Here is a 26006-nt window from a genome sequence, read left to right on the forward strand (position 1 = left end):
CATAGTGTCTTATCAAGTATTCACATTGGGCAAGTTACCTTTCAGAGAAAAACTGTAGTAGTTGAAATAGGAGTGCAGGAGCAGGCCAGGTGTGCAGTAGGATAATCCCCTTTCTGCCCACGCTGCCAGCCTTTAGCTCTGGGCAGGAGCCCGGAGTGCCAGCCTGCTGCTGCAGCCGCTTCTTGTGATGGCACCGGGAGCTCTTGCTTTACTATTTATGCAGCAAAGCCAAGCGTCCCCTGCGCCACAGCCATCTGCTTCCCACGCCCCCCCAGGAGCAGGGGTGCTGCAGCAGCAGCACTGTCCCCATCTGGGGTGAGAGCCCTCCCCTGCCAACAGGCGTGGGTGCTGCAGGCCCCGAGCCGCCACCACACGAGCCAGGGGCCTGGCCCGGGTGGTGGTGTGGTAACAGCCAGGCTTTGGACACTGAACTGCAGCATCTACACCCACTTGTGTCGGGCAGCGGGAGATGAAGTGATTTCATAGCCAGGGACTTAGGGAAGATTAAAATACTTACGTTCTGTACATAAGAACTTTATTTGTGCCTCAGAATGCATCATATGGCACCAAGGATCAATCTGCACCGTGGTGTCTCATGAGGTGAGGCTACAGCCACCTACATTACGTGTCCAGCAGTAACTCCTTTCTACCAGCTGACCCCACAGCAGGTTGCTGGGTTGCTTTACTGGGACACTTTCTAGTTCTCAGAAGACACAAGTTCCACAGGCCACAGGGGATGCAAGGTGCTATGCTCTGGGCATCAGAAAGTGCAGGCTGGTGCCTGCATCCCCCCCCGCAGGGAGCCCCAGCCGTGCACTCTCCTCTGCCCATCCTCGATCCTGTCCTCCCTCTGACCAGCCTCCCACCCCCAACACCGACCTCCTAGGAACTTTCCCCACTGGGAACCACCACTCTTAGCACTCAACTTCCCCAGGGGCTGGCACAGCTCTCCCCTCGCTGCAGTCAGGACTTGGGTTTTGCACCAGGGTGCCCAGCACAGCAGCTACCTAAAATTCCAGCAACACCAAGTTAACTCAGCAAAAAGTCAACGAGAAACAAGCAGTATCTCAGGCTGCATACAGACTTTCACTAATTTAAATCTGAACTACTTTATAGTTAGGTCAGTCCAACAACAGGCAGCATAAACCTTAATTTTTAGGTGCAGGCTAGCTGGGATGAGCTGGGTTTACCAGTTTGTCACCCTCATTTAATTAAAAGGTTTTGTTTCTAAATCGGCACAATAAGAAACACCCCTTTAGATTCAGCCAGAGATCTGCCTGTGTGAGCTTACACCAACCAGTAGGAAATGAGCCTAAATACACTCAAATAAGGAGCTCCCAGAGCAAAGGAATACCTTTCCTTGTCATTTTTTCCATTACAGTAGTGTGGATTGTGCACGTGGGAAAGCTCTTCAGGTTTGTATTCACCAGCAGGGACAGCTCACCTTGGAGCAGCTGCAGCGGTTTCTGTCCCTTACACTGTCCTCTGGTTTTTTTAGAGGGCAGGTCAGCTGCTCCCGGAGCAGCTGTTGAACAACAAGGCACAGCTCGGTGTGGTAAGGTAAAGCAGTTCCAATTTCAGGTTACCTTAATGCCCTGAGCTGCAAACTCTGGCAGTCGCTGTGCAAACAGCTGAGCCCTCCTGCAGCAGGATAGCAAGTCCAAGAGGGACAGGCAGGCAGCGGGGAGAAAAACGATCACAGCTGTCCCAAGTGAGCCTCCTGCTCCGAAATTTGAGCCCCAAGAGCTTGCTTACAGCCAGGGTTGCGCCAATTACTGTAACTTGTTAACAGAGTGTTGTGTGCCCACCTGAGTCAGGTCATCAGTGCACCGCTCCACGGGAGCAGCCTGGGAACCCAGTGCCCACCCCGGTGACTCGGACCCATCTCTGCTTTGCGGGGGCTCCTGCTCCAGCCTGGCACAACCCATGGGAGCCAAAAGCTCAGTGCGATGATGGCTGCTCACCGGGGAAACCCAGCAGCCCCTTGTGTGCGAGACACAGCCTCACCTGCAGAAGATGCCATCCACGCTGCTTCCGAGGCAGGCAGGGGGAGCGAGGGGCGACAGGGAATTAACGCAGTGCTCTCCTCAGATAACCTTCCCAGCACCTGCTCACTTCGTTCCAGGCATTTTGTAACCAGAACCCTCCCTGCACGAGTTATTAGTCTAACCCGCCACTGGCACACCAGACAATCGGGATCAGAGCTAAATCTGGGGTATCCGCAGGGAACCAGCTCCTGCGTTGTATGTCCTGGCTGGTCCAACAAGGGCAGCTGAAAGTCAGCACTGAAAAATCCTTCACTTCTAATCTTGCATTTGGTCTAGAAATTAAGCACTAAAATACAAAGGAAAGCAAGGATCCTGGGTGCAGCGGGCGAAGGAAGCAAGCAGCCGATTCAATGTGCATGAGAGAGCAAGCTTCAACTTTATTGAGAGAAATCACACCTTATATAAGCAGTCTACAATACACTACTTGTAACTCTATTGGATACATTTAAGAAACTACATTATAATATCTCAGCCATTGGGTACATCTAAAAGGTCACATTATAATACACCAGCCCCTTGTGGCATCTCTGGTATGCATAAACATCTTTCTTGCTGTGAACCTGCTTCTCTCCCAGGGCTGCTTTCCTCTGACCCCCAAGGTCATAATGCGCCCCAACTTATCTCTGTGTTCTCACAACAATCCTCCCTAGCACAACTGAGCCCTGGATCTTCATCCTTGTTTACATAACTGTACCCTGGGTTCTTTCCTTTGTTTACCTCAGGTGGCTGGGACCGACTTCTGCAGGGAGCTATGGCCTTGCTCTCTGCAAGCTGTTCTCCAACACCTGGGGACTGTTACCACCCCTCCACTGTACAGTGTTTCTAATGTACTGTGCTATCTAATGAATTCTCTCCAGACCCCGGGGCAAGGAGAGCTCTCACTTGCATGTCAGAGGGTGGCAGGGGCAGAAAGGCAGTGCTGGACATGCTGCTTTACCTTCCCCCAGCTGCCCCTGCACCCGAGATTTGACTGACTTGAGGGGAGCAGTGAGGCAGAGGAGAGGATGCTATTTTGAAAAGACAGAAGGGACTGACATAAGTGAACAACAGGAGCTGGTTTGAAGCTCTTGGCACTCGACTCCTGTTCAGCCCACCATCTCTCGACAGCCAAGCCAGACAACAAGACCCCCCAGGATGCTCCTGACAGAAGTGACAAACCCAGTCATGTCTTAAGAGCACACTGTCACTAGCCTGAACTTGTCATTAAAAATATAAAAATTAAACTCACCCATTTTTCATTACTGTGAAGTAATGGCCCCACATATTTCTAGACTGTTTAAAAATTTATTTTATATTACTTCACTAATTTGATCTGGATTATGAGGTAGTTCAGGGGACTCTCACTGGGACTTCTACATGCTGAATCAATTTCTGTAATCTTGGACTGTCTCTTTTTTGCCCTCATCTTGTGACCAGTGATATCATTAACCCACTGACCTTGAAGAGAAACAGCTTTTCTTTTTCCAGGTATCACAGCTGGTGATCTGGCTCCGAGTCTGCAGTGACAACCCATACACACACAGCACTGGGCTGGCTCCCTGCTGAGCATCAAGCCTAACGCACTGCATGGCACAAAGGAAATGTAATTCATCAGCCTTGCTCTTCTTAACGTAAGAAAGTGCCATCTCCTTCAAAGACAGAATACTCTCCCACTGCCCCTGACTCCCTGGAATAGCTGTGGCTACTCAGCACTTTGGAGAACTAGATCTAAAATTAACAAAGATGATTTCCCAGCAAGAAATAGCACTTTGGCTTGGACATGGGATATATCAGGGGGAGTCTGAAACAGAAAGGCTAAAATAGGGTCTGGTCTGGGATTCTGCCGAATTGGCCAACACAGGTCTGGCCAACACATGCAGGATATCAGCACCATTGGAAACCTCTGGCTGAAATCATCCCAAATTGCAGGATGTAGCCCAGTAGCAACATAAAGGTTACTTCCAGTGCTCAGTAGCAGCTCCAGCCTGTATGAGGCTGAGTGACCCACCTTTACTGTCACTAGTGACCAGCTGCTCAAGGCAGAGGTAGGTGACGGGATGGAAACAGCTCTCTAACTAGTGGGAAAAGGTGCTGGGTTCCTAGCAAGGGTTTGCACTGTACAGCAATGGTAGCCCACAGACCTCCGCAGTGGTGTTTGTGGTATCAACGCTGCCCTAAATTTAAATAGACAAAAATAAAAACATGTTGGAGAGCAGCCTAAGAACAGAAAGCATGCACAGTCCTTGACAGAGCAGTAAAGAAGTAGGACTTTCATCTGTCAAGCACGCAGGGCTCGTGCCTCCCTCGTGGCAGTGCCCTGGTTTCATCTGCTCATTGCAGTGCCGCAGCCCAGTGGCAGCCCAGTATTGTACAGCCATGGAAAATGGAGGGGAGTGGAGGGAGGAGATGATGTACCTGGAGAAGACCAGGCTGATAACACCCCTCCCTGCTGCCAAATGCTCTGTGGGCTCTGTAGTCATCACCCAAAATAGAGCCAGAGTCTGTGCTGCTCCATGAGACAGTCTCTGCTGGAAACATGTCAGGGCATTGCTGGGGTGACGATTTACAGCGCAGGGAGACACCTCGGGAGCTGCTGACACCGCACCCCACTGTACCTGGCTCCTTTCCCTTTCCCCCACTACTCAAGCTGCCTGTTGATGCTTGCCTGGGAACCTAACACAGGGCTCGACCCAGCGAGGAATGTAGGCAGGGCTTGGGCAGAAAGGAGGAAAGGTCCTGCAGTAACCTTGTGGTGCCAGTCAGAAAGCCACCACACGTGGCTGTCATCTAATGCCCAGGGCACCTTGACACGAGGGGTCCCTTCCAGTGCAGCCCCAGCCTGGCAGAGGCTGAGCGGCTCCAGGCAGCCCCCGTGCAGCCTCGTCTCTCGGACCGGCCCCGCTGCCCCAGGAGCCCTCTAGCACTTCCCAGTGCCAAGACACATCCTCCCCACGGGGAGCAGCTCGTCCTGGGTAAACACCTCCTCCCATGCTGGTTTTGCTGCCAGGGCCCCTCCCGAAACGTGAGCTGCTTCAGCCCCAACTTGCCCCAGACTCAGCCACTATCAGCACCTGAACGAGACCAGTCACTCAAAACCCTGGCTCCAGACACGCCATGACAGCGCAGGAGCTTCGCCCCTTGTGCCCTTTAATCACAAAACAGCAACACGGCTGGTTTTGGGTGTTTTCTCATACTCTCCATCGCCTTGAGACGCCCTCACTGCGGTCTCCAGGCCTCAAAACCCACTGCAGGCTGCCACAGCTCTGCCCCAGCCGTCCCCTCGCAGGTCACACGCAGTCACTGGGTGGCACTGTGCCCCTGCCTGTGCAGCCGCCCAGCTCCGTCCTCCTCCTCCGCTCGGGGTGCCCGGGAGGATCCCCCAGCTGAGGCGAGGGGCGAAGGCTCCCCCCAGCAGAGCGCACGCACGCAGGGCAGCCAGCCCCGCTCAGCTGGGGGGACAGATGCCCAGGGACCCCGGGACCCCGCAGGGAGGTGACTCCCAGCGCCCAAACACGGGCTCCCGCTGCTTCCCTGCCAGGTTCTCTTCCCCACTACGGTTACATTTTCATTACCATGGTAAAAAGAGATCAACTGCATCCTTACAATATCCCCTCCATAAAACTAATAGGCCAGGCAATTGGAACGGCCCTGTGAAGTACTTTATAGTCTGGACTCGAGGAGTTTGCACCACAGCTCACAGGCTATTCCAACCCCAAATCCCAGGAATCCCAGCGTTATTTCTCCCCACCATCCCCCCTTCTGGGCTGGGAGTAGCATGAGGATGGACATGGTAGCCCAATGCCTGCTCGCCTTCACTTGTCTCCCGTCACCCAGAGCCCCACCCGGCTCCGGTGGCACAAGGCTGCAAGGAGCATCCGTAGGGGTCAGGGCTGCTTCTTTCCAGGGCGCCGTGACACAGCTCTGCCAGAACTCACGGAGCTTTTACACCATCAGGGTGAGTCAGTGGCCAAGACCCCGGCTCTGGGCCAGGGAGGTTTCTTTGTAACCACTTGGTCCTTTGCTTCCTTAGCAATTGAAAACTAGAGACCAGAAGCAGACAGTCCTTCCTGACACGGTGATGGCAAAACGTGCTCAGCTCTGTAAGAAGTCTCTTCCCTCCACACTGACACTCCGTGTTTGTTTGGGAAGCTGGAAGCAACGCGTTTGGTGTAACCCGGAGCTCTGCTGCGGAGGGTACCTGGCAGGTTTTGAGGGACTGTTTTTGCTTCACACATTGCTGGGACCCCCAGTGGTGTGCTCCAAATGGAAGTCAGCCTGAAACCTACACCAGGGAGCCTGGTCCTGCCTCCAGCAGTGGCTGGGTGGATGACCTTGGGGAAAGCAATAACCAGTCAGAGCAGCAGCTGCCTACCTTCCTTCCTTTTGATACATAAAAGCGGCCCAAGAAAAATTTCTTTTAATTGCTCCCCCTACATTAGACCTTCCAGGGGAAATTAGCACAAATGCAACATCAGTGGCACCAAGGGAATGGACCCTGAAAGACTCAGAAGGGGGTTAATTAGTTTGTCGAAGTCCTTCTCTCTTTAGTTGCCACCTATAGCTCCAAGCCTTGACAAACAGTTGGGTAAAAGGATCTCTTTGCTGAAAATCAATGTTCTTTAGAGGCAAGAGGTAAACATCCTCCAAGGAGTATACTGTTGGGAAATAAAGTGGAGGAGACTGTTCCCCTATCATTAGGGGAGAAGACAAATGGGAGATGGGAAAGCAAAAGGTTTCCAGGTCCCCATAAAAGTCAGAAGGGAGACAAAGAGCCCATTTCTTGCTTCTGTGGTTTACTGTCTTTAATCTCTCTTTGCCTTAGTGTCCCCACCTACCCCGCGGGACAGAGTCACGTTTAGACGTGCTGAAAAGCTTAAATAGCATTTGCAAAAATGATTCAAGATCCCCAGATACCAACCGTGCAAAGCGTTACTGCTTGTCCCTTCAGAGGACAAACGCCTCAGTGCCAGACTGCCGCAGACAGGGTCTCTGCTCCCAGACATGGTAACACAAGCATGCTAGGCAGAGGGAGCAACACCAGAAATCCCTAAAGGCCCCTTACAAACAGCTTCCTCCTTAATTTAATATTAGACTGTATTCACTCCAGAGGATTTTGTACAAGTCCCAGTCCCGCTGGAGCTGCCCTGAGCACTGCAGTGCTGGCAATCAGCAGAGCGGGTCCATGCCCACTGTGAGACGTGGCCCTGCCAGCACTGCTGCCATCCCCACCTCCATCTGAGTGCTGCAGCAGGGTGGGAGGGTTAAAACACAGCACAACGCTGCAGCTGAGTGACTGCCATGGGCAGCACTTTGGGACTTTCCTCTAGTACCTAGTTTTAAAGTTGGGACTAACTTCATTCAGATTTCAGGTCAGAGCTCTGTGCTGCGCCGTGGGGACAGAAGGGTGGGCAGCTCCAGCTCCATAACCAGAAGTCTCCTCTAATCCAAGGACAAGATTTCTTTGCTAGGCACATGATGACCTGCCCTCCCTACTTGCTATACTGTCCATTGACATTTGTATTTCAAACTAATTGCCACTATATCATCTGATCCTGCCCAGCTGTCTAAAATAACCAACATCCTGTGTACCGCTGGGACCTCTCTGTCAGAGGCTGCAAACTCATCTCCATCCAGCACCAGGATGGATTGAACAAACTGAAGCAGTATTTTATTGCTGAAGCATAAAACATGGGAATAAACAAGCACCAAAGTGCTACTGATCATTAAAAACAGATGGGAGCCCATTTACTGCCTCCAACAGCGAGGTGCCACCGCTGCTCCGCCGAGGCCCCATTGAAATAGGAAACCCAAGGCACCACCTGGGAGGTGCTGGACGGCAGGGACTACAGGCAGGCCCTGCAATTCAGGCCTGGATTTATCTGTACCATCCTCTCACCACCACCCCGGGGATAACCAAGGAGTGACAGAGCTTTCAGTCCTGGCTCCAGAAATACAGTCACTCCTGTAAGGCCATGCTCATGTGAAAACGCCAGTCCCATTGTCCATGGGAGGTGGGATGGGGAGACTCACAGGCCAAATTGTCCACGCACAAAGCAGGGACTCGGTTGCATTTCAACAGTATTTGTACAAAAGTACATCAGAGAATCATGAGAGGTTCTGGTCACCCCTGGGCATTTCAGCTTCTGGATGGTGGATTACCCAAAGCAGTGCAGGTCTGACTTTTATTTCCTTACTGACCAGTGCTGTCTGGCATGAGAGTGCCAAGTATCACTGTGGGAAGAAGCCGGGGGCTGTCTCCTCTCCTTCCTAATCAATGCACCCACTGCAGACAAACGCGCAGCAAGAGCATTCCCAAAGGCTGGAGTACTGGAAAATAGCCTTCAGAAACGCTCCATCCTGAGCACTCCAAGCAGCAAGCTGAGCTCAACCCCCCACCTAGACTGAAGCTTTGCACTTTTGTCTTCAAGCCCCATCTTCCTGTGGCAGGGAGCCCTCTCAGCCCAAATCCGGAGCGCTGCATGGGGCCAGGGGTGGATTTCCCGGGCTGCCCCTGCGAGCTGGAGGGGAGATGCAAATGGAGCAGGAGACTGCTGGAGAAGCAGAGGCAGACAGATGCTTTTACACTTCAAAGGAAACAGGGCCCTGTGAGGCTTTCAGGAATAAGCACAAATCCGATAGACTCCTTTTAAACACCAAGCACATTTGCTCAAGTATGAGGCAATTAGTCCCTGAGGATGGAGGCAGGACAGGGCCATTAACTGACATACGGGCAGGATGAAGCAAGGGATGAGAAACATGTGGCACAGCTCCACTCAAAGGCTGCCAGCCCAGCCTGATGAGTCGAAAGCCATGCTGTCCTGGCCTAGCTTTCTCATCCGTGATTTTCAAAATGTCCTTGTGTCCCCAGGGGCTCTACAGGAGCACATTAGTGTCATTCAGCCTATGTCAGTGCAATGCTCAGCATATCCCTTTGGTAAACAGGCAGTTTTGATCACATACCCTCCACTGCTCAATCGTTCACTGCTTTTATCCCTGGAGAAGGATGACTGGAGATGCCCTGAAGGATGTGGGAGGGCTGACTTACACTTACCTGATCTGCATCAATTCTCATTTCCCCCTCACCTGAATGCTGCTGGGTGATGCTTGAGCTGCTCTGGACAGCTCTGTCTCCACAGAACCCCTTCTAAAAAAAGAGACAAAAACTAGACTGTGGGTGAGCAGAGGGCTGGCTGCTCAGCACAAACTGAGCCAGCATGGGGATGGACCCAGCAGTGTGACAGAGATCAGACCTGACTCATCCCATTCTACTCTGCACCAGCATTTCCACCCAGATCCACCCTTAACGCATCATCTCCCAGTGAGGATGTTACACAAAGATCCCAGGTGCTGGTGCTTTGTGACCCCACAGATGGGAGCTGGAGTGACAGTGCCAGCACGCAGGAGGCCTCTCCTGTGAGCAGCTGCTGTGTTTTACATGTACAGTCTTATTTTTACATTGAGAAGCAGAGATACCAAAACTGAGCAATGTTTTATGCCTGGCTGCCTGACTGATGGTGTGCCTGTCCTGTGTCGCTAGCTGCCCACTCCCACTCTCCTTTATGGAGGCACAAAATTTTCTGTCTTCAGTAAAAATAGGAGAGGAAGAAATAAAAATCTCAGCATGTCCCCAAAGAACTGTAGGAGATGGAAATTAAATCCATCCATTACACTCACCAAGCAGGGTGCTGTCTGGGCAGGAACACCACAGTTGTACACCTGCACGTTCAAAGAAAAAAAAAAATGGAGCATTACAGAAGTGTCAGAGGCAATCGAGCACCCTACAGCAAAGTACTTCATGCCATAAAACAAACTCACATGACTTGGAAAAACAAAAGGGAACAACACTAAAGCTGAGCAGCAACACTGTTCACCACGGTCGCAGCGTCTCTCCTCACCCCCCCACTGAAGGATTGCTTCACCCTCGGTTCACATTCTGTCTGACGCTGCTGCTCACATCCAGGTCTTGAACACTTCAGGATTTGTTCTGAGCAGTGCACACCGTGCTGTGGGGAGTGGAGCCTGTGGAGGAGAAACGCTTCCCCAACTTGCTTCACTTTGTCCGGTGAGCCCACAAGCAGCTGCGTTACCTCTCCCTGGGTTTCTCCTGCTCAGGTGTGCTGTAATGTCTAGAGGCACATTTAAACCTTACTATAATACATCTCTGCAAAGTAACCAGCTTACCTGGAGCTGCCTGAGCCGGGCCAGCAGCACGCCTTCTTCTCACAGCCAGGGGAACCCCGAGCCGAGCCCTAGAGAAACAGGCAGAAACGGGCACCCGGCACAGGCACAGCAGCACCGCAGCAAAGCGCCCCAATTCCCGCCAGCCCCTGGGTGGGCTTTGGGCATCCATCACTCAGGGCAGAGGGGGAAAGGGCGACAGGCCACCCCCGCCCCACGCTCTGGGGAAAACCCTTTGTCCTCCCTTCTCCAGCTGGCCCGGGACAGTTTTACCCCCTCGCTCTTTGCTCTTGGCCATTTACAAAGTAAATCCAGGCTGAGGGCGGGGAAGCAGGTAAGTGAAGACACCTGCACCCGGCACATTTGGCCGCTGATGAGCGGGGCAGGGGGGCTGGCAGCTGTCTGCAGCTCCCAGGCAGGCGGTAAGGAGGTATTTGGCTTTGTGCCGCTCCAGCCCCGCACGGCGGGTGACGGCTGCTGTTTGTTGTTGTCAGCCAAATGCTGTGTCCCCCCTGCTAGGAGGCTCCGTATGGGATCCCAACCTGGGGCTCGAGAATTAAGTGGCTTTTCAGCTCTGCAATAAAAACCCATTTGACTTGAAGAATGTTATTATTCCTGGAGGGGGGTTTATGTAGCTTGCTTGGATTTGCTTAAGGTGACCGAGTACATATGCTAACCAAGGAAATGCACTGCAGGAATCTCCTGGGAGGCTCACGGGGACCAAACAACAGACATCCCCACGCTGGGCAGTCAGGCCAACCCAAAGGAAGCAACGAGTGGGCTCAGCCTGGCTGTCCAGCTATGAGCCGATTCCAGCACAGAAACACGTTCTACTCCCAGGCTATCCTCACGCCTCTCTGCAGGCAGGGAACCTCCCTGGGCCCTGTAAAAGCCCCCCCGGAGACATGCGGACCCTGCCCCACACCACACAGACAGGACTCGCTGCCAACGCAGAAGGTGCTGGCGAGCAGCTCTGCCTCCGGGCTCAGCCGGGCCAAGGAGGCCGATCGGGTGGCACCAGAGAGTTTGGTTTTCACCAGCTGAGCACATCTCTCTCCCCCAGTGCCTGGAAATCAGATAAACTCTTACTGAAACCAGTTGGTAGCTTCTCCTGCTTGAGCCAGAGGCTGTGACCAACTGGGGACAAAAGCAGAGGCCACACTCTGGGCCAGGCGAGAGGGGACCATGCACCCCGAGGAGGACTTGCCGTATCTTTTGAGAGGCGTGGGGAGAGGTGCTGCATTGCAGGTAAGCACAGGTGCCTCTCCCCAGCCTGCAGCTGCTCACCGGGATGCGGCTCTGTCGAAGAACTGCAGTGTTGGCAATAAAGCATTTTTCTGCCATTCCAATCTGCACCGAAGCAGTATCAGACAAGGCTTAAGGCTGCAAAAACCAGTAGGAGAAACCAAAATAAATCAGGATCTTTATTTCCCATAGGAAATTTACCTAGATCCCATTTATAGCCCATTTGCCCTCATCCTTATGTAACTCCTCTGCAGGAGAAGAGCAGAAAACACAAAGAAAATAAACAATTTGTTGCAAAGAATTAGTATAAGAGACTGAGTCACATTCAGCAACGCGCGCTGATAACCTGGGGCTCGCTGAATATGCTGCAGAGAACAATGAACGCCGAGATCGGAGATCAACAGCATGTCATGCATGTACAAACTGGCCCCAGGTAACATGACTAAAGTGGAGCCACTGGTGTGCTTGAAAGAGATGCACAAAAACCACACTTTAGAGTTTATTTTATTGCTCTTAATGGCCTGCCTTCCGCATGTCTCATTTCCTTTTATTGAAGCTGTCAGAGAGGCATTACATTATCTCACATGCGTGCAAAACCAGTATTTCAGTCGAGCTCATACAGACTTTTAAATGCCACAGCTGAAGAAAACAAGCCAGTGGGAACTGCAAAGGGAGGAGGCGGCAGCAGTCCAGAGCGCACACCTACGGGCAAAATTTCCAAAGGCTTCACAAACCAGCCAAGCCACAGTCTCTAACCAGAGACAGGCGAGCAAGGAAAGTAAAGGTGCTTTTCTAATAAGCTGAATGATTCACCAAAGAAGGGCAAGAAGTCCTGTTGCAACAGAAGGCTGATGAGTAATTAATGGCTCGTCCTAGGCACAAGGCTGAGTCTTTTACCCCGGTGCAGAGCTGCCTGCCAAACCAGCTCTACTGACAGACCCATGGGGCAGCAGCACTTGCAATGCTACTCTGAAGGTTTGAAAAAAACATCACATCCATATTATTTGCACGGAGTCTCCCTGTGCTGCCCAGTTCTCCTCAGTTACTCATACTCACCACAGCATGGTTTTCATCTCCATTAGCACCCTGCGACAGAGGGAAATACAACCCAGCTTCAAAGATCTAACAAATCTAACCAAGTAGCCTGTGGAGGGGATGTATTACTGTCTCTTTTCTTGTTACAATGGCACTTGCAGTGATCATGGCAGGGTACCAGGGCTGCCTGGCAGAAAGTACCACCCCCCCCAGGGTCCCTGCACACAGGGCTCAAGGCACCGAACTCCCTAGCCAGCCCCCTCATCTGATTTCCAAGATGTGGAAGACAGTGGTGGCAAAATCACCTACTAATGGTCAGAAACAGAGTATTTTTCTCATCCGCAGAGGACAGCCTTTTAGAGCTGACACTACCTTCATGCAGCTGGCATTTGGACAGCAGGAAATCATAATATTCTGGGGTTAAAAACAATCTCCTCCACATATTTTCCCCCAACCAGATTTCTTCTTAGTGAGTCACTTGTATCCATATGCATGTCATGCACAATAGGTATAAATCGCTCCTGGCCAGGGTGCTATCAGAGGAGAGGCTAATAGGATATTATGTACATACACTGTGGTGAAGTCTGACCTTTATTTAAACTCTGCACATCTCACACCCATCCTGTGAAGCCGAGGGGAAGTCCTTGGCGGCTCTGTACTCATCATAACTGTGGTACAAAAGCAGTTAACAATATACGATTTAAATAAGGAAGTACTCATTGTAGTTGAGTTTCACAAATTTGTAGGGCTACTTTTCAAAGTCATTTTAACAGCAATAAACATGGCTCAACACCTTTCCGCTACATACATGCACGGTGCCGACCTGGTACCTGAACAGACCCGTGCCTTTCCCGGTGTACCCACACACCGGTCCTGATGCACCGGGGGCCACACACCCGCCCAGGTCTGCTCAGAGGCAACATCTTGCTACACACATCTGCACACAGAGAAAACCATCTGGCATACACACTAAATGACACAATGACACACCTCACTGCTTATTGATGGCTACAGGCCACATGGCAGTTTATTTAAAGTGTTACAAGAAAACATTCCCTAAATAACACCTAGGAGCATGTCTATCCTCCCTGAGAAGCAAAGAGCCTGTCTCAAAAAAGGCCCCATTGCCAGGGCCATTCTGCCACCTGGGCAAAGAGGGATGCTTCCCCCTTCTAAAGTGAAGATAAAAAGAAATCCACTTTGCAAGGCAGTGCGTAGGCTGCTCACTGGCAGAACAGCTCCTCCCCACAATGGGACCACAGAGGTAAGGGAGGTGAAACTGCTTTGATAACTAAACATGGAAGCTGATCCTTACAGGCTTCCAGACAGCAGCAAGATGACTTTGCTGACCAGCTGGGAGGCGCCGAGCACACCAGCAGTGCAGCACACAGCTCAGTGCCACAGGGTATTCATTAAAGTATACGCCTGAGGAGCAAAGCCTGGCTGGTGAGAACTGGCTATGGACAGCCCTCGCTCAGAGTGTAGCAACGTAACCACAACTGTAAATTATATTCTCCAGGGGTGGCAAGGGGTGGAAGAAAAGAGACAGTTTGCAGTGATAGGTTTCCTTTCCCTTGAAAGGAAGAGGCCGCAGTGACACAGCCAGCACTGCTGTTCGTGGCCCCGTTTCTGACAACCACAGGCCTTTGGAAACCCCCCAGAGCAGCCCCCCACACTCTGTGAACAGCCTCCCTCCACCACCGGCCGAAAGAAGAGTGTTTCACTAACCTCGGATCTAGGGGTGACAGAAGCGGGATGGGCACAGGGGACACGCAGATACAACACACAGCTCTGCTGCTTCTCCTGCATGGGACAAACGCCCCTGCCTGCACGGCCCACTGCTGTGCTCCAGACACACACGTGTTGCTGTGTATTTTACCCTTGCATGCTGCTGGAAGAAAGGCAAGACTCTAGCTTCAGTCTGACTATACTAAGTGAGGAAACTGCTCAAGGAGGCACTGGGATTGCCTGCTCTGCTTGTCTTTGCAATAATTCTCTACAGCTTCTTGGCCACCTGGATTGCTTACTGAAACTCCTCAGCCCCTATCTCCTTGCACAGAAGTCCTGGGAGGGATTCTAGAAACTGCCAAATGCAAGATGCAAACAGTCTGGGACTGAGAGTTTGGCAGCTCTTTAAATACTGCTCTCGCAGCTCCTGTGGATTTCTACTCCTGCTGGGAAAAACAACACTGCAGAACACATTGATTCAGCCATACCCACACTGACACGGCCAGGGCAGCCACCAGTTTAGCCACTGCTGGTGAAATATGGTGAGGGTTGTTGTGCAAGGAGACAAGGAAGTGAAGGTGTCCCATGCTACTGTTTGCAGCAGTATCTCTTTGCCTGCTGTAGGCAAGGCTTCAAAAGGTCAACACCCCAGAGCAAATTCAATCTCATTTACAATTTGCTTTCAGTTTTTTCACTGGGAAGCGTAGCTGTTGTTCACCAGCAGGCATAGGGGAACAGAGGGTACTGGCTCCACTCCGCCATGGTCCCATGGGCATGTCCTGGAGCCCCCTGTGTGTTGTACTCCGTGGAGAAGGCCGAGTAGCTCATTGCCCTGTACTGGCTGTGGGAAGGCACCATCCACTGGCCGAGGCCCTGCTCGGTGCCGTAGGGACTGTACATGGGCGCTCGGGCCCCGGGTTTCCCGACAGAGTCTAGAGCCATGTTCACCACTCCTGTGTAGTCCTGGGGAGGAGGCAGAGGCGGGGGGAGTGGAGGCAGGTTGGTGAAGCCCTCTGGGAGCTGTTTGGAGTCATGCTCGGGCACCGTGGCGAGATCCAAAGGGTGGCACCTTGCCCGGAAATCATTCAAGGTTGCGGCATCACGGGTGGGAAGCTGCTGGCTGTCCCCAGCTTCGTGGAACCTGAGCCCCGAGGGCAGAGAGAAGAGTCAAACCTACCGCAGCGGAAAACCACTGAAAACCCACACAGATCCCCTGGGGAAAGCCAGGGCAAGCTCTTAGCATGCCCTCTTCCCTTGCCTATTGCTTCATCTTACTGCTAGTGTGGATTTTAGTCCAAGCCTTGCTGTCACTCACAGAGAAAAACTAAATGCCAGAGAAGGTAAGCCCAGACTACCCTAGTTCTGGCTCAGTTCTAGTCTGAGCTCACTATAACTAATGCCTGAATTTGCAGTGATAAGGAGGGAAAAAACACTGGAGTCTTGCCATTCCTCCAACACACTTCCTCCAAAGGACAGGCAAGCTCTGCAGTACACAGAGCTGGCTGGGAGAGCATTTTAGGACGGGGAAATAAAGAGCATTACTAAGAGATGCGTATGCCCAGAATCAGTGGGTTTGAAGTAACACAGAAAGGCTTTGTTGTGGAGCTATCTCCATGCTAATCTAGCACCTATCACCCAGGTATGCTCTCTAACAGAGAAGCATTCTTTCTTACTCCCACAGGCTGTTTTTCTTAGGAAATACCCAGCAGAAGAAGAGGAATCCCAACAATTACAGGGTGACTTCGGACATGAGCACCAGGAGGTGGGACTCACCGATATGTCTGGTAGGATGGTGTAGGCACTTGCTGCTCTCTGGCCAGACCCTCCCTCTGGTCAGCTGGCACCGGCGATGCTGCAGGAAAAGCATGGCTGCCATTCTGCTCCGAGACCCAGAAGGGGTATCCACCACTGACCACGACAGGGTTACTCTCTTCCTTTACATCTATATTCTCATCTTTCTCAAGATCTGACTCACAGCGGGGAAAAGAAAGAATGGAAAAAAATGAGAAGGGGGAAGAGAGTGCCAGAGCTCACAAAGGTCTACTGGCAGCTGCATTGCAGGATGGTGGAAGGAAACACACTAATACCTCTTCTGCAGTCATACTGTCTTAAGGGACTAGCCCTTTTCAGGTTTTTTCTGACCTTACACTGTGGTCCTGCCCTGTCCTCTCTCCTTAGCTGTGCTACTACCTTGTGCTACTAGAAGCAGCACTGTGAACCAGAGCAAGGAATGACCAAGCTTAAAAAACAAAGTAATAGAAAGAGCAAAGTTGTTTTTTTTTTTTAAATGGTATCACTTCCTGCATCTGCATCACAAACCAGCTGCATAAACAGCACTGCTGGCACAACTGCACTGATGAGAACCAAGAAGAAAGCAATGGGTGATACTGCAAGCTCACTGAAACGTTATGAAAGCACAGCTTATGATCATACGTGGTCACACAGCACCGACAGGCTGGGAGGCTGATGAGAGAGCTGACGGGCAGTCACCAATGACAAGCGACTTATGAACGATCTCCTGTGGATCATTCCCAGAAAGAGAGCCAGACTCAAACCATACACAGCACTCTTTAGGAACTCCACCCAGGCCACTCTCCCCAGAGAGGAGGCTATGCTGCTGTTCATTTTCCTTTCTGTGGCCCGGGCACTGTTTGGAAATCTTTCTCTGGGTTTGTTGTGATCAATATTACCACGTTCCTCAGCACCGGACTCCTTTTCCTCTGGCAGCTTCCTCTTCTGGCCCTTGTCTGGACTAGGCTTCTGGCATTTGGCTCGTCCTTCCCTGGAAAGAAACAAGACACAGGGGTTGCTTGTATGTAAGTTTTTTGCCTAGATAAATATGCAAGGGATGCTGGACAAGCCCTGGAAGACAAAAGGATGGGATGAACCTCTCTGACATCCTGTGACTTACACCCCCCTAGCAAAGCACCCTGCCAGGCCCTCGGGAGCAGGCTTGCCATAGTCACATTCAGAGCTCACCATTTCACCTGCGTCAGTGTGCGCGTCCAGCGAGAGCCCTCGGCCACAGGGTACTGGGCATAAACGGGTAAAGGGCTTGCCTGCTCCATGTTTGTACAAAAGGCACAGCCAACATGGACACTGAGCAGCAGAGCTTTTGGCACTGAGTTTGTAAGTGTGGTCCGATGTTGGATGTACATACTGTGCACACAGGTACATGTGCAGTAGGGTGGGTCTTTTGCCTGAAAGGAGCTTTTTCCTAAATGGAAAATGAGTCTAAGCTTAGTCAGAAATTATCCTATTAGGAGGAGAAAGAAAATCCATGACATTTTCAAAGTTTAAGTAAAAAAGAGTCAGTTCTGGCCTTTTTCATCAGGAAATGAGATTTTTTTTCAGGCATAAAATAACACAAAACAAAATCTCAGATATTTTTATAACATTTTCTGCTTGGAAAAAAAAACACTTTTTCCTTCTCTACTGCCAATCTATGGCTGCTTTTAAGATTTTTTTTTTCATCTCATCCTGGCTGCCCTCAGACCAGACAGAAGATCTTGCTAGTATTGGTATTCATCTTCTCTCTTGCAGACAAAAGTCTGTTGGAAGAGACGCTTTTCCATGCACAGCAAAAGGAAATGAGGGACCCTTCAAATGTTAGAATCAAGCTGATCTCAAAGAGACACAGTGATCCACTGTGGACTCCTGTTATCACTGCTATTCACATGCCCGACTCCAGTCTAGCTCCAACTTGCAAGGGAAGTTAGAGATACAGGTCTCAAATTTGTCACATCTCACATTTCTGTAGGAAATCCTGTATCTCCTCCCCCTCCCCAAGCCTCCTGGGAGGAGGCTGCACAGGGGGACATTGTTGTTCCCAGATACAGGCAACTGCAGTGTGCACGACGTGGCAAGCTCTGCAGAGCTAGCTGGTATAGTTTTGCTCAATGGCTTTGGGTAAAATCACAAGTGAACTCCAGTTATAAATGATGAAAGAACATTTTACCTTCGAGCATTCTTCCCATGCTCACGGAAACCTTTCGCAAATGGATTGTTGTCGATCTTGAGCTTTGTAATCTTAAAAGGAACAAGATTTAGTATCATGGTGACTGGTGGGGTTCTTTACTGTTTAAAGACCTTCACCTCAGTATTTATCACAATAGCTTGGTTGAGGGCTTTGGGCATGCCCTTGCCACAGTATCTGAACTCTCCCAGCAGTTCCTGTTATTGATTAGGAACTGACATACAGGGAGAAGAAGCTTTGCCAGGGTCAACAGGAATTTGGGTGGGATTCATCTGACTAGAGGAATATACAGGGTCAGTATCTATATCTGGACTTCTGCCCATACTTTTCACTATATTTAGGGTTCTGTTAATCACTGGCAGCACACTTAATACAATTAAGGTGCATGATTCATCTCATCCCAGAGTAGATGTTTTCCATAGGAACCATAACGTGCCTATTTCTTCCCACTGTCCATCACAGGTGCCCAGGGTGAGTAGTGTGGAAGGAGACACCTTCCTCTACAAGGCTTCTAAGGCCAGTATTCAGCAATGTGTCCAAAAGCAGTACTTGCACACTGTACCTGCTCATTCTGGTAGGCAGTAACAGAAGTGAAGACAGTCTCAGGGAAGCTGAAGACTTGGAAGATGCTCCAGCGGGCACTGAAGAGGTCATCTGCCTGCACAATGTGGAAGCGAGGCTTGTAACGGTGCATGGAGTGGAGGATGATCTGGCACAGAGACAGACAAAAGAGAAAGTTTCCATGTGCCATCACAGCCAACACACTGTGCAAAGTCTCCTGTGGAGACTTCCAGGACATCCATTTCAAACCAGGGATGCCTGCCTGGGACTGGCATCTCCTCCACACATCTGTCATGACAGTACAGACTAACACCTTGCCTAGCAGGTAGTTAAGAGGGCACAAGGGCTGGGCTGAGGAAGGAAGAAAGGGCACTTGGATATGTTTTAATTTCCACGTGATCTAATTTCTCACAAATCTTACTTATTTCCCATAACATCCATCGGCAATGAATTCCAAATGAGCGCAGCACAAAGGCCAGCTACAACCTACATGCCCGTGTTGATCCAGAGTGTTGTTTGTGAGCTTCAGTTTTTGGAAGGAGACAGATTCTTTCATCCAGTGGTTGCCAGGAGCTGGGGAATCTGGGTGGATGTAGGTGCGACAAGGGAGCTGGGGCTCTGCTTTTCCAGCAACTTCCCACTGATCTTTATTCCACTGGGAAGAGAAAGACAGAAATCTAGAGCTTAAAAAAAACCCACATTATTTTCAATACAGGAAAGCCCCAGGAACTTTGCTTTGGTGTCAATTTAGTGGACTCCTCTGAAGCACAGGTAGCAGATTTTCTCTTATGAGCCATGATCATGTTACCAAAATAGTTCCAAGTTTAGGCCCCATTTTTCCTCCCTTTCTCCCAACGGCTGTCAGAGAAGTGTGACGTTAATCATGATTAAAACTGTATCCCTTACAATGAAAATTAGCTACCTTTCCAGCTGCTCCCCAAGGAAAACTGACAAATAACTCCAGAGAGGCATAAAACCCACCAATTACTTCTGAACTTTGTCCAAAGACAATTTATTTATCAGCCTGGCCAGTGAAGCATAAAGATAGATCTATTTCAAACAAAGATGGAAAGACAGTATAACTTTTATAATTTAAAATGCCTACCTTGTACCTGAAGTTGTCCATTGGCACAAAATCTACCAGCATGAGGTACTTGGCATACGGGATTAAGCCAGAGACTTTGATTTTGCAGTGTGGAAACATTCGTCTAAAGGAGAAACCGAGTATATAGTATAAGAATTTCTCTAAAAAGTGGATATTGTCTCATGATAAAGCAGCATGTCATGTTTACTCACTATTGTGCAAAGTTCTGGTGGCAATATTTCTATAGGCCAGCTATTGAACATTTTTCTATCTTACTGACGTACTGTCTAGTCCTACGGGTTTAGGTGGAAGAGGTACTAACGGGCAGCAGCCACTGAAGGACTGACATTGTTACTGCTTTTTTTGTTCTGATTCCTATAACACAACAGTGGGAAACTTAAAAGAAAATATTTGGAATTTGCACATAGTTCCTAGCCTTCTGCAGCAATCACAGACCTGGAAGACAGATTAGAGCATTTTCTAGTGTGGGTAGGAAATGTGCTCTCATCTATGAGCACATCCAGCTTTCTGTTCCAGTACTCCCTGCCACCACTTTCATCTTCTGACTCTGCAAAAAAGCTTTGACACCTACCTCCCTACCCAAAGGGATTATTTCAGCTCACGGCAGCTTTGACACAATACATTACAATTTCACAATTTCATATTCTTTCACTGCAAGCTCCACAATGCATGACTCATTTAAACTTCAGAGCAGTCTGCACCACAGATCGTTACTATTCTATGCCATGTTTTTTTCTGCAAATGCACACCCAAAACCAGGTATTTACTGCTCAACTGCTGCTGCCTTGTGACCAAGGCAAAGGAAGCCCAAGGCACTTTCCAGAGCAACCTCCAGCAACAGGAAGATCAGTGTTAAGTGGTGAGATAAGAGTACAGAAGTTTTCTCAGCAAGTCAGCCCCACAGTGACCTTTTACACTTCACACTTTGGCATTCTACGATATCCTGAAAGTGGAATTCTGCCAGGGCAGGGAAATGCACACAACTGGCTACAAAACTAGGTTAAGGGCCACCATTCAAAAACCGAACACTTGGAGATTTTGACAACAGCTTGGAGGCGTGTGGCAACTGTCCTGCTCCCCTCTCACCTGCCGGATTTGGTGATGATCATCTCAGTTCCTATCTGATGAAACTTCATCCAGAGACCCATGTCCTCAAGGGTGACCACAATGGAGCTCTGCAGGTGGGGCTCCAGGCTGGGGGAGGGAAGTGCCTCACACGGCGCTTTCACGTCTAGCGGGAGAGAGAAGAGGGAAACTCCAGACAGGCAGGAGGGGAGCCGGCATGGAGCAGCCTCTCCTGCTCAGGGACAGGGCCCTGAGACGCAGCACCCACCCCGGCCCTCCCAGTACCCCCACCAGCGCCAGCTTCCCCCAGTACAGGGAGCTACCCAATTTCCCACGTTGTAACACAGGATCCACACACCTGGCTGCCACTCTCCCGCCTGGCCACGGCACGGCTCAGCCCCAGCCCACCGTGCAGGGCTCTGCGCGGGTTCAGCCAGGGAGCCAGTGCTGGGATTTCACCCAGGAAGGTCCCAGGTGCTGCCGAGAACTGGAGAATCTGTGTCACGATAAACCTCTTAAAGAAAACTCATTATTTTTCTTCCAAGGCTTTTGATTACTTAGCAGGCTCAGAAGGCATAAAGGCTTTTCCAACAAGTTTGTTTTCAGCTGATAAGATTAAAGATTTGTGTGTTGTGCAAACTCAACCTGACTTCCTTTGTTCCAAAACTCATAGTGGCAGGTAGCCATAATCCATTTTCATTCCTGTTCTGGTATGATCAGGGTTACACAAAATACTTTACCAAGAGAAAAAAAATGAAAGCTGCAAGGATTGGAAAGATTTTAAGTGTACTAGAGGGTAATGGGAGAAAACGACAGATAGGTGGTAGCAGAGGTGAAAAATCTCTCCAGAGGACAAAGAAAGGGCAGACAGGAGAGCCAAATGCAAAGGTGACAGAGCCAGACATGAAACATTCTGAAAGGAGGACAGCTGGTCTGAACTGGACTTGGAGATGGAGACCACTGAGGAGCCTGTGACGGCAGTGGAAGGTGCCTCCTCAGTAACACACCATCGCACATCAGAGGAGCTGCCTGCAATATGCCTGCACAGGCAAAGGACTAACTATGGTCACGGGGAAGAGGAAAGGGAAACTATTCTGGAGGAACTGTCTTTGGTGTTGATGGTACCCAGCATCTCTGTAAAGCTGTTTGGATTAAAAACCTCCTATAGGCACTCCTAACTCTATTGTAACACACACAACATTGCTGCTGCCATACTGAAAACCCCAGGAAAAAAAAAAAACAAAAAAAACAACAAACCACACAGTTTCATTTTAGGTCAAAATGTGACCTGGTACAGCTACTGGTAGACTGGTCTCACACCTGGTAAAGCTTTACAAACGCTGCCTGCAGTCTGACCCAGGTATTGATAAGGCGGCTCGATGCAGGGGCACTCACAGCAGTGTGTCCTCAGTTCAGTGCCAACAGGCCACTTCTGCTGGGTGACACAGCACCAGCCACGTACAGCTATTTGTTTAAAAGGGAGATTTTTCTGTCTCTCAGCCTGATCTGATATCATTCAGAGCATATCAGAAATGAGGGGATTTTCACCTTGTTACAGCTTTCCTGAGTAATGTCTTCAAAAGAATAAGCATGAAAAGTAGACAGCCTATTTCAAGAGAAACTGGCTTTTTTCACAAAGTTCCATCTTTCCAAAAACAGCCCCATGTGAGTCTAAGGGAATTCTTCCTACAGTATTAGGAAACAAAAAACATTTAAATGTAATTTTGTCAGTTTGTAAAGGTGTTTAGGCATTTAAAAAAAAATATCCTCTACCCTTTTTTCTGCTTTGATCCAACATTAATGAACTGACTAAGAAGTGACACCTAGTTTGCTCACCAAGATTAGCCTGTTAACATCTTCTTACTAAAGCTTCCCCCATATCCTCTTGCAGAGACATGAAAGCTGCCATGAGACGATGCATTCATCAGTAGCTCAGTGCAGCACATGTATCAAAAGGAGTTACAATAAAATCAGGCTGATTTCCCACAGGAGTCATCCAGTCACAAATCCATGCAAACAGATTTTGATTAGCTAGACAGATGCTCACTCCTTCCCCAAATGAATTTTACAATTAACATTTTTGTAAGCAAATTCCATTGCCATTAAATGAGACTACAAGGCAGATCTCAGGAGTCCTTATTGAGGGGAGACTTCCAATGAAATCAGGAGGAACTGAAGTGAATGGAGTTTAATACTGAATTAAAAATCAAAGGCAGATGTTATAATCTGTTTTTCACCAAAATGAGTCCACAATCTACCCGTATGAGTGAGATGCTACAGGAGACAGGGAAAGAGCTGCACACGCAGTAAACACTGCGGCAAAGATTTAAAAACGTAGTTAACATCCTTCATCCTGCAGGTTTTGTGTGCACAGTCTGAAAAACAGGACACGAACAGTTTGCGCGGGGACCTGGGCCCTAGCAGTGGCAGGAGCCTGCTGACGGATCCACAAAGCTGACTACACAGTCGTGTGCAACTGCCTTCAGCAGGACTCTGCAGTGCTGGGTCCATAAGGACCCACTTTGGATTTTCTCTGCAGAGCCACTTGTGGCTTGCAAGACACTTCAGATTGACTCCTAGTTTGTACCGATGTAACTAATGCCAGGACTCACCCGCACTTCTCCCCCACAGGGCTGCCTGCATGTTGGAACTACAGCACAAAGGGGTTCGGGGCAGGGTGTCCAAGCACGCAATGGAACTTGTTAAGCTGCGCTTCTATTGTAACCTAGTTTTTATTTTAAGTATTATTTGAAAGATATTTAAGCATTTTGCAAGAATTTTAGTTCTAAGCTATTTTAAAGATATTATTATTATCATTGTCATGGTAACACCGCATGTGGCACATTTTAAAACATATTCTTTATGCCAAGATGAAGTTGAAAAGGAAGATAGCTGCTATGATAAAGGCACGGAAAATTAGGAGATCTTCAAACTATTCCATGTTTGATTTTAAAGTCCTTATACAAATATGAGTGGTCTGTCCTTCAGTTTGTGTACACAGAATAGGCTGTACATACCTTTTTTCCTATCTTGGAGATGGAAGGGAAGCAAAGAGAAATGAGAGTCAATTCAGTAATGCTTGCAGGGCGGATAAGATCTCTGGATAGAAGATGCTGGAGTATAACCCCCTCACCTAAAGTAGTCCCTCAATTAATTGTCAGTTACTGAGACAATGTTATGATGTCAGAAAATTCGTTGCAGGCTTCCCAAAATGTTTGGGTTAGAGTTTGCAATACCAGGAAAACTCCAGCAAGGCCAAAGGTATGCTTCTTACCTTCACTAATATCAGTTACTCTGAGTGAAGAAGACCAACAACCAACAGCCATCCACTGTCCACAGGGAAGAAATGCATGTGAATATATAAAGCTACCTGAGAAATTAATCTTGCCAACAACCAAAAAAAAACCCCATGTTCTCTGATCTTGTAAATGTCAGTTGAAACACCACGATACTCTGGAGGGAACCTCATTTAGCAGAACCAAAAAGCTCTTTTGCAATAACAGAAGCACAGTGTTGCTACAAATGCAATGGCTTTACCTCTCAAATGCACCCAGCCGTCACCCAGAATATTTAACAGCTCTGCTGTGTGGGGTCATACACCAGAAACAACTCAGTAAGAAAATGAGGTGACTTCTGCAACAGTTGGAATCTTTAACTTGATAAAATACCATACATAACACAGTCTATATTTTTTTATTGTTGCTCTTTTGCTTTTCGACTCAAAATTCTCTTGGAGTGGCAGAAATCAGTATGAATCAGATCAACACAATATGGACTGCTCTATAAAAACCCAAAACAAGAGTGAAGGTGGAAATTATCTGAGTCATTGCACATGTATTTTGTTTATAATGAAATAACACCTTGCAGAGGTAGAGAAAGGAAGCTGAGAATACCCAGCCACCTCCAACGTGTACATCGGAACCACACACCTAAACTAGGTAAGTGGTTGTTTCTTTCTGCCGTAGAGTAAAACCCAAGACCAACTTTGGGTTTTAGTTATACTGACAAATGCAGGGCCTCTGGACTGGCCCTTAGTTTCCCAATGCGTATCTGTCATTGTGCCCAGCCTGATCACACCCCACGCAGAAGAGGTTAACCTCATGTTTTGAGACAGACTGATGAAGAAAAACATAAACAAAACCCTAAGGAAATCACAAAAATTCTGTGTTTGAGCAGGACCCTGGTAAAGGTGTGGTATGCCTGCTTGGGGTTTACACTTTCAAAGGGCAGAGAAAAAACAAACGAAAAGAGATAGTTTATATCAGAACTATTATTAGCAATGTAATAAATATTTTCAAACCTTCTGTGACCTTCAACCTGAAGGGAACTCAGTGTACTTTGCAGACAATATACAAATAATACCTCTAGCCTTCAGTGAACAATCACACTGTCCAAGGTGATACAGATAAGGGAGTCTTGGGCACAATTGTGAGTAGCCTTTGCTACCTTACAAAGATCTTCCAAGGCTCACAAAGAACACTCAAACCCACAATTTCTCTTCTATTCCTACAAAAAAAATAATTTAGAAATCCTCTCCAGCCACACATGCACCACTATAAATGCTGGTAACCCCTCAGGAGCACTTGTTCTCTTTCTAAAAGGATTGCATGCTCTTGGCATAAGTCTAGGATCTTTCTGCGAAATAGGGAAAAGGAGGGAGTCCTTTACTTACCTGGTAAAGCTTGCATTTTTCCATGTACTGTGGAGTCTAGGAGCCTGCAGGGCTGAGAGAGCCACCAGAGTTCTTACAAGGGGAGCCAAAATAGTCCAGTTCAAAAGCAGGTCTGATTTCCTGAAGCAAGCAAAGGCCCTTCCTTCTGAGATCCAGTGTCAAGAGTGACGGGGATGAGGATGGGACTCCAAGCACAGCTAGCCAAGGTGAGTTCCTGTTTTATGGAGGCTAATGAGCAGGGAGGAGCTTCTCACCAGGGCTGTCCCCTTGTGATCCTTTGATGTCCAAAGGGACAAAGAGAGGAAGGATCTGCAGCAATGGCTGGGGCTAAGGGAAGAAAATCAAAGAGAATTAACATGGCTTTGACATACAGGAAACCCTACAGGGGAAATGCACCTTGATTTACTGCTAATG

General features: G+C 49.1%; 1 protein-coding gene across 1 annotated transcript; it reads right to left on the reverse strand.

Annotated features, from left to right (window-relative positions):
- Window positions 1-13573: 13573 nt before the first annotated feature.
- On the reverse strand, window positions 13574-25748 carry LOC113486092 (T-box-containing protein TBX6L). The gene is made up of 9 exons (XM_026859778.1): window positions 25593-25748; window positions 20942-21086; window positions 19856-19958; window positions 19241-19405; window positions 18752-18898; window positions 18172-18242; window positions 16904-16995; window positions 15987-16179; window positions 13574-15354 (listed from the first exon to the last, which is right to left on the reverse strand). The coding sequence occupies exons 1-9, from the start codon at window positions 25606-25608 to the stop codon at window positions 14928-14930; spliced, it is 1359 nt and encodes a 452-aa protein (XP_026715579.1). The 5' UTR covers window positions 25609-25748; the 3' UTR covers window positions 13574-14927.
- Between the last annotated feature and the right edge of the window lie 258 nt (window positions 25749-26006).

Source organism: Athene cunicularia (assembly GCF_003259725.1).
Source record: "Athene cunicularia isolate RWA chromosome 15 unlocalized genomic scaffold, athCun1 chr15_part1, whole genome shotgun sequence".
Lineage (NCBI taxonomy): Eukaryota > Metazoa > Chordata > Aves > Strigiformes > Strigidae > Athene > Athene cunicularia.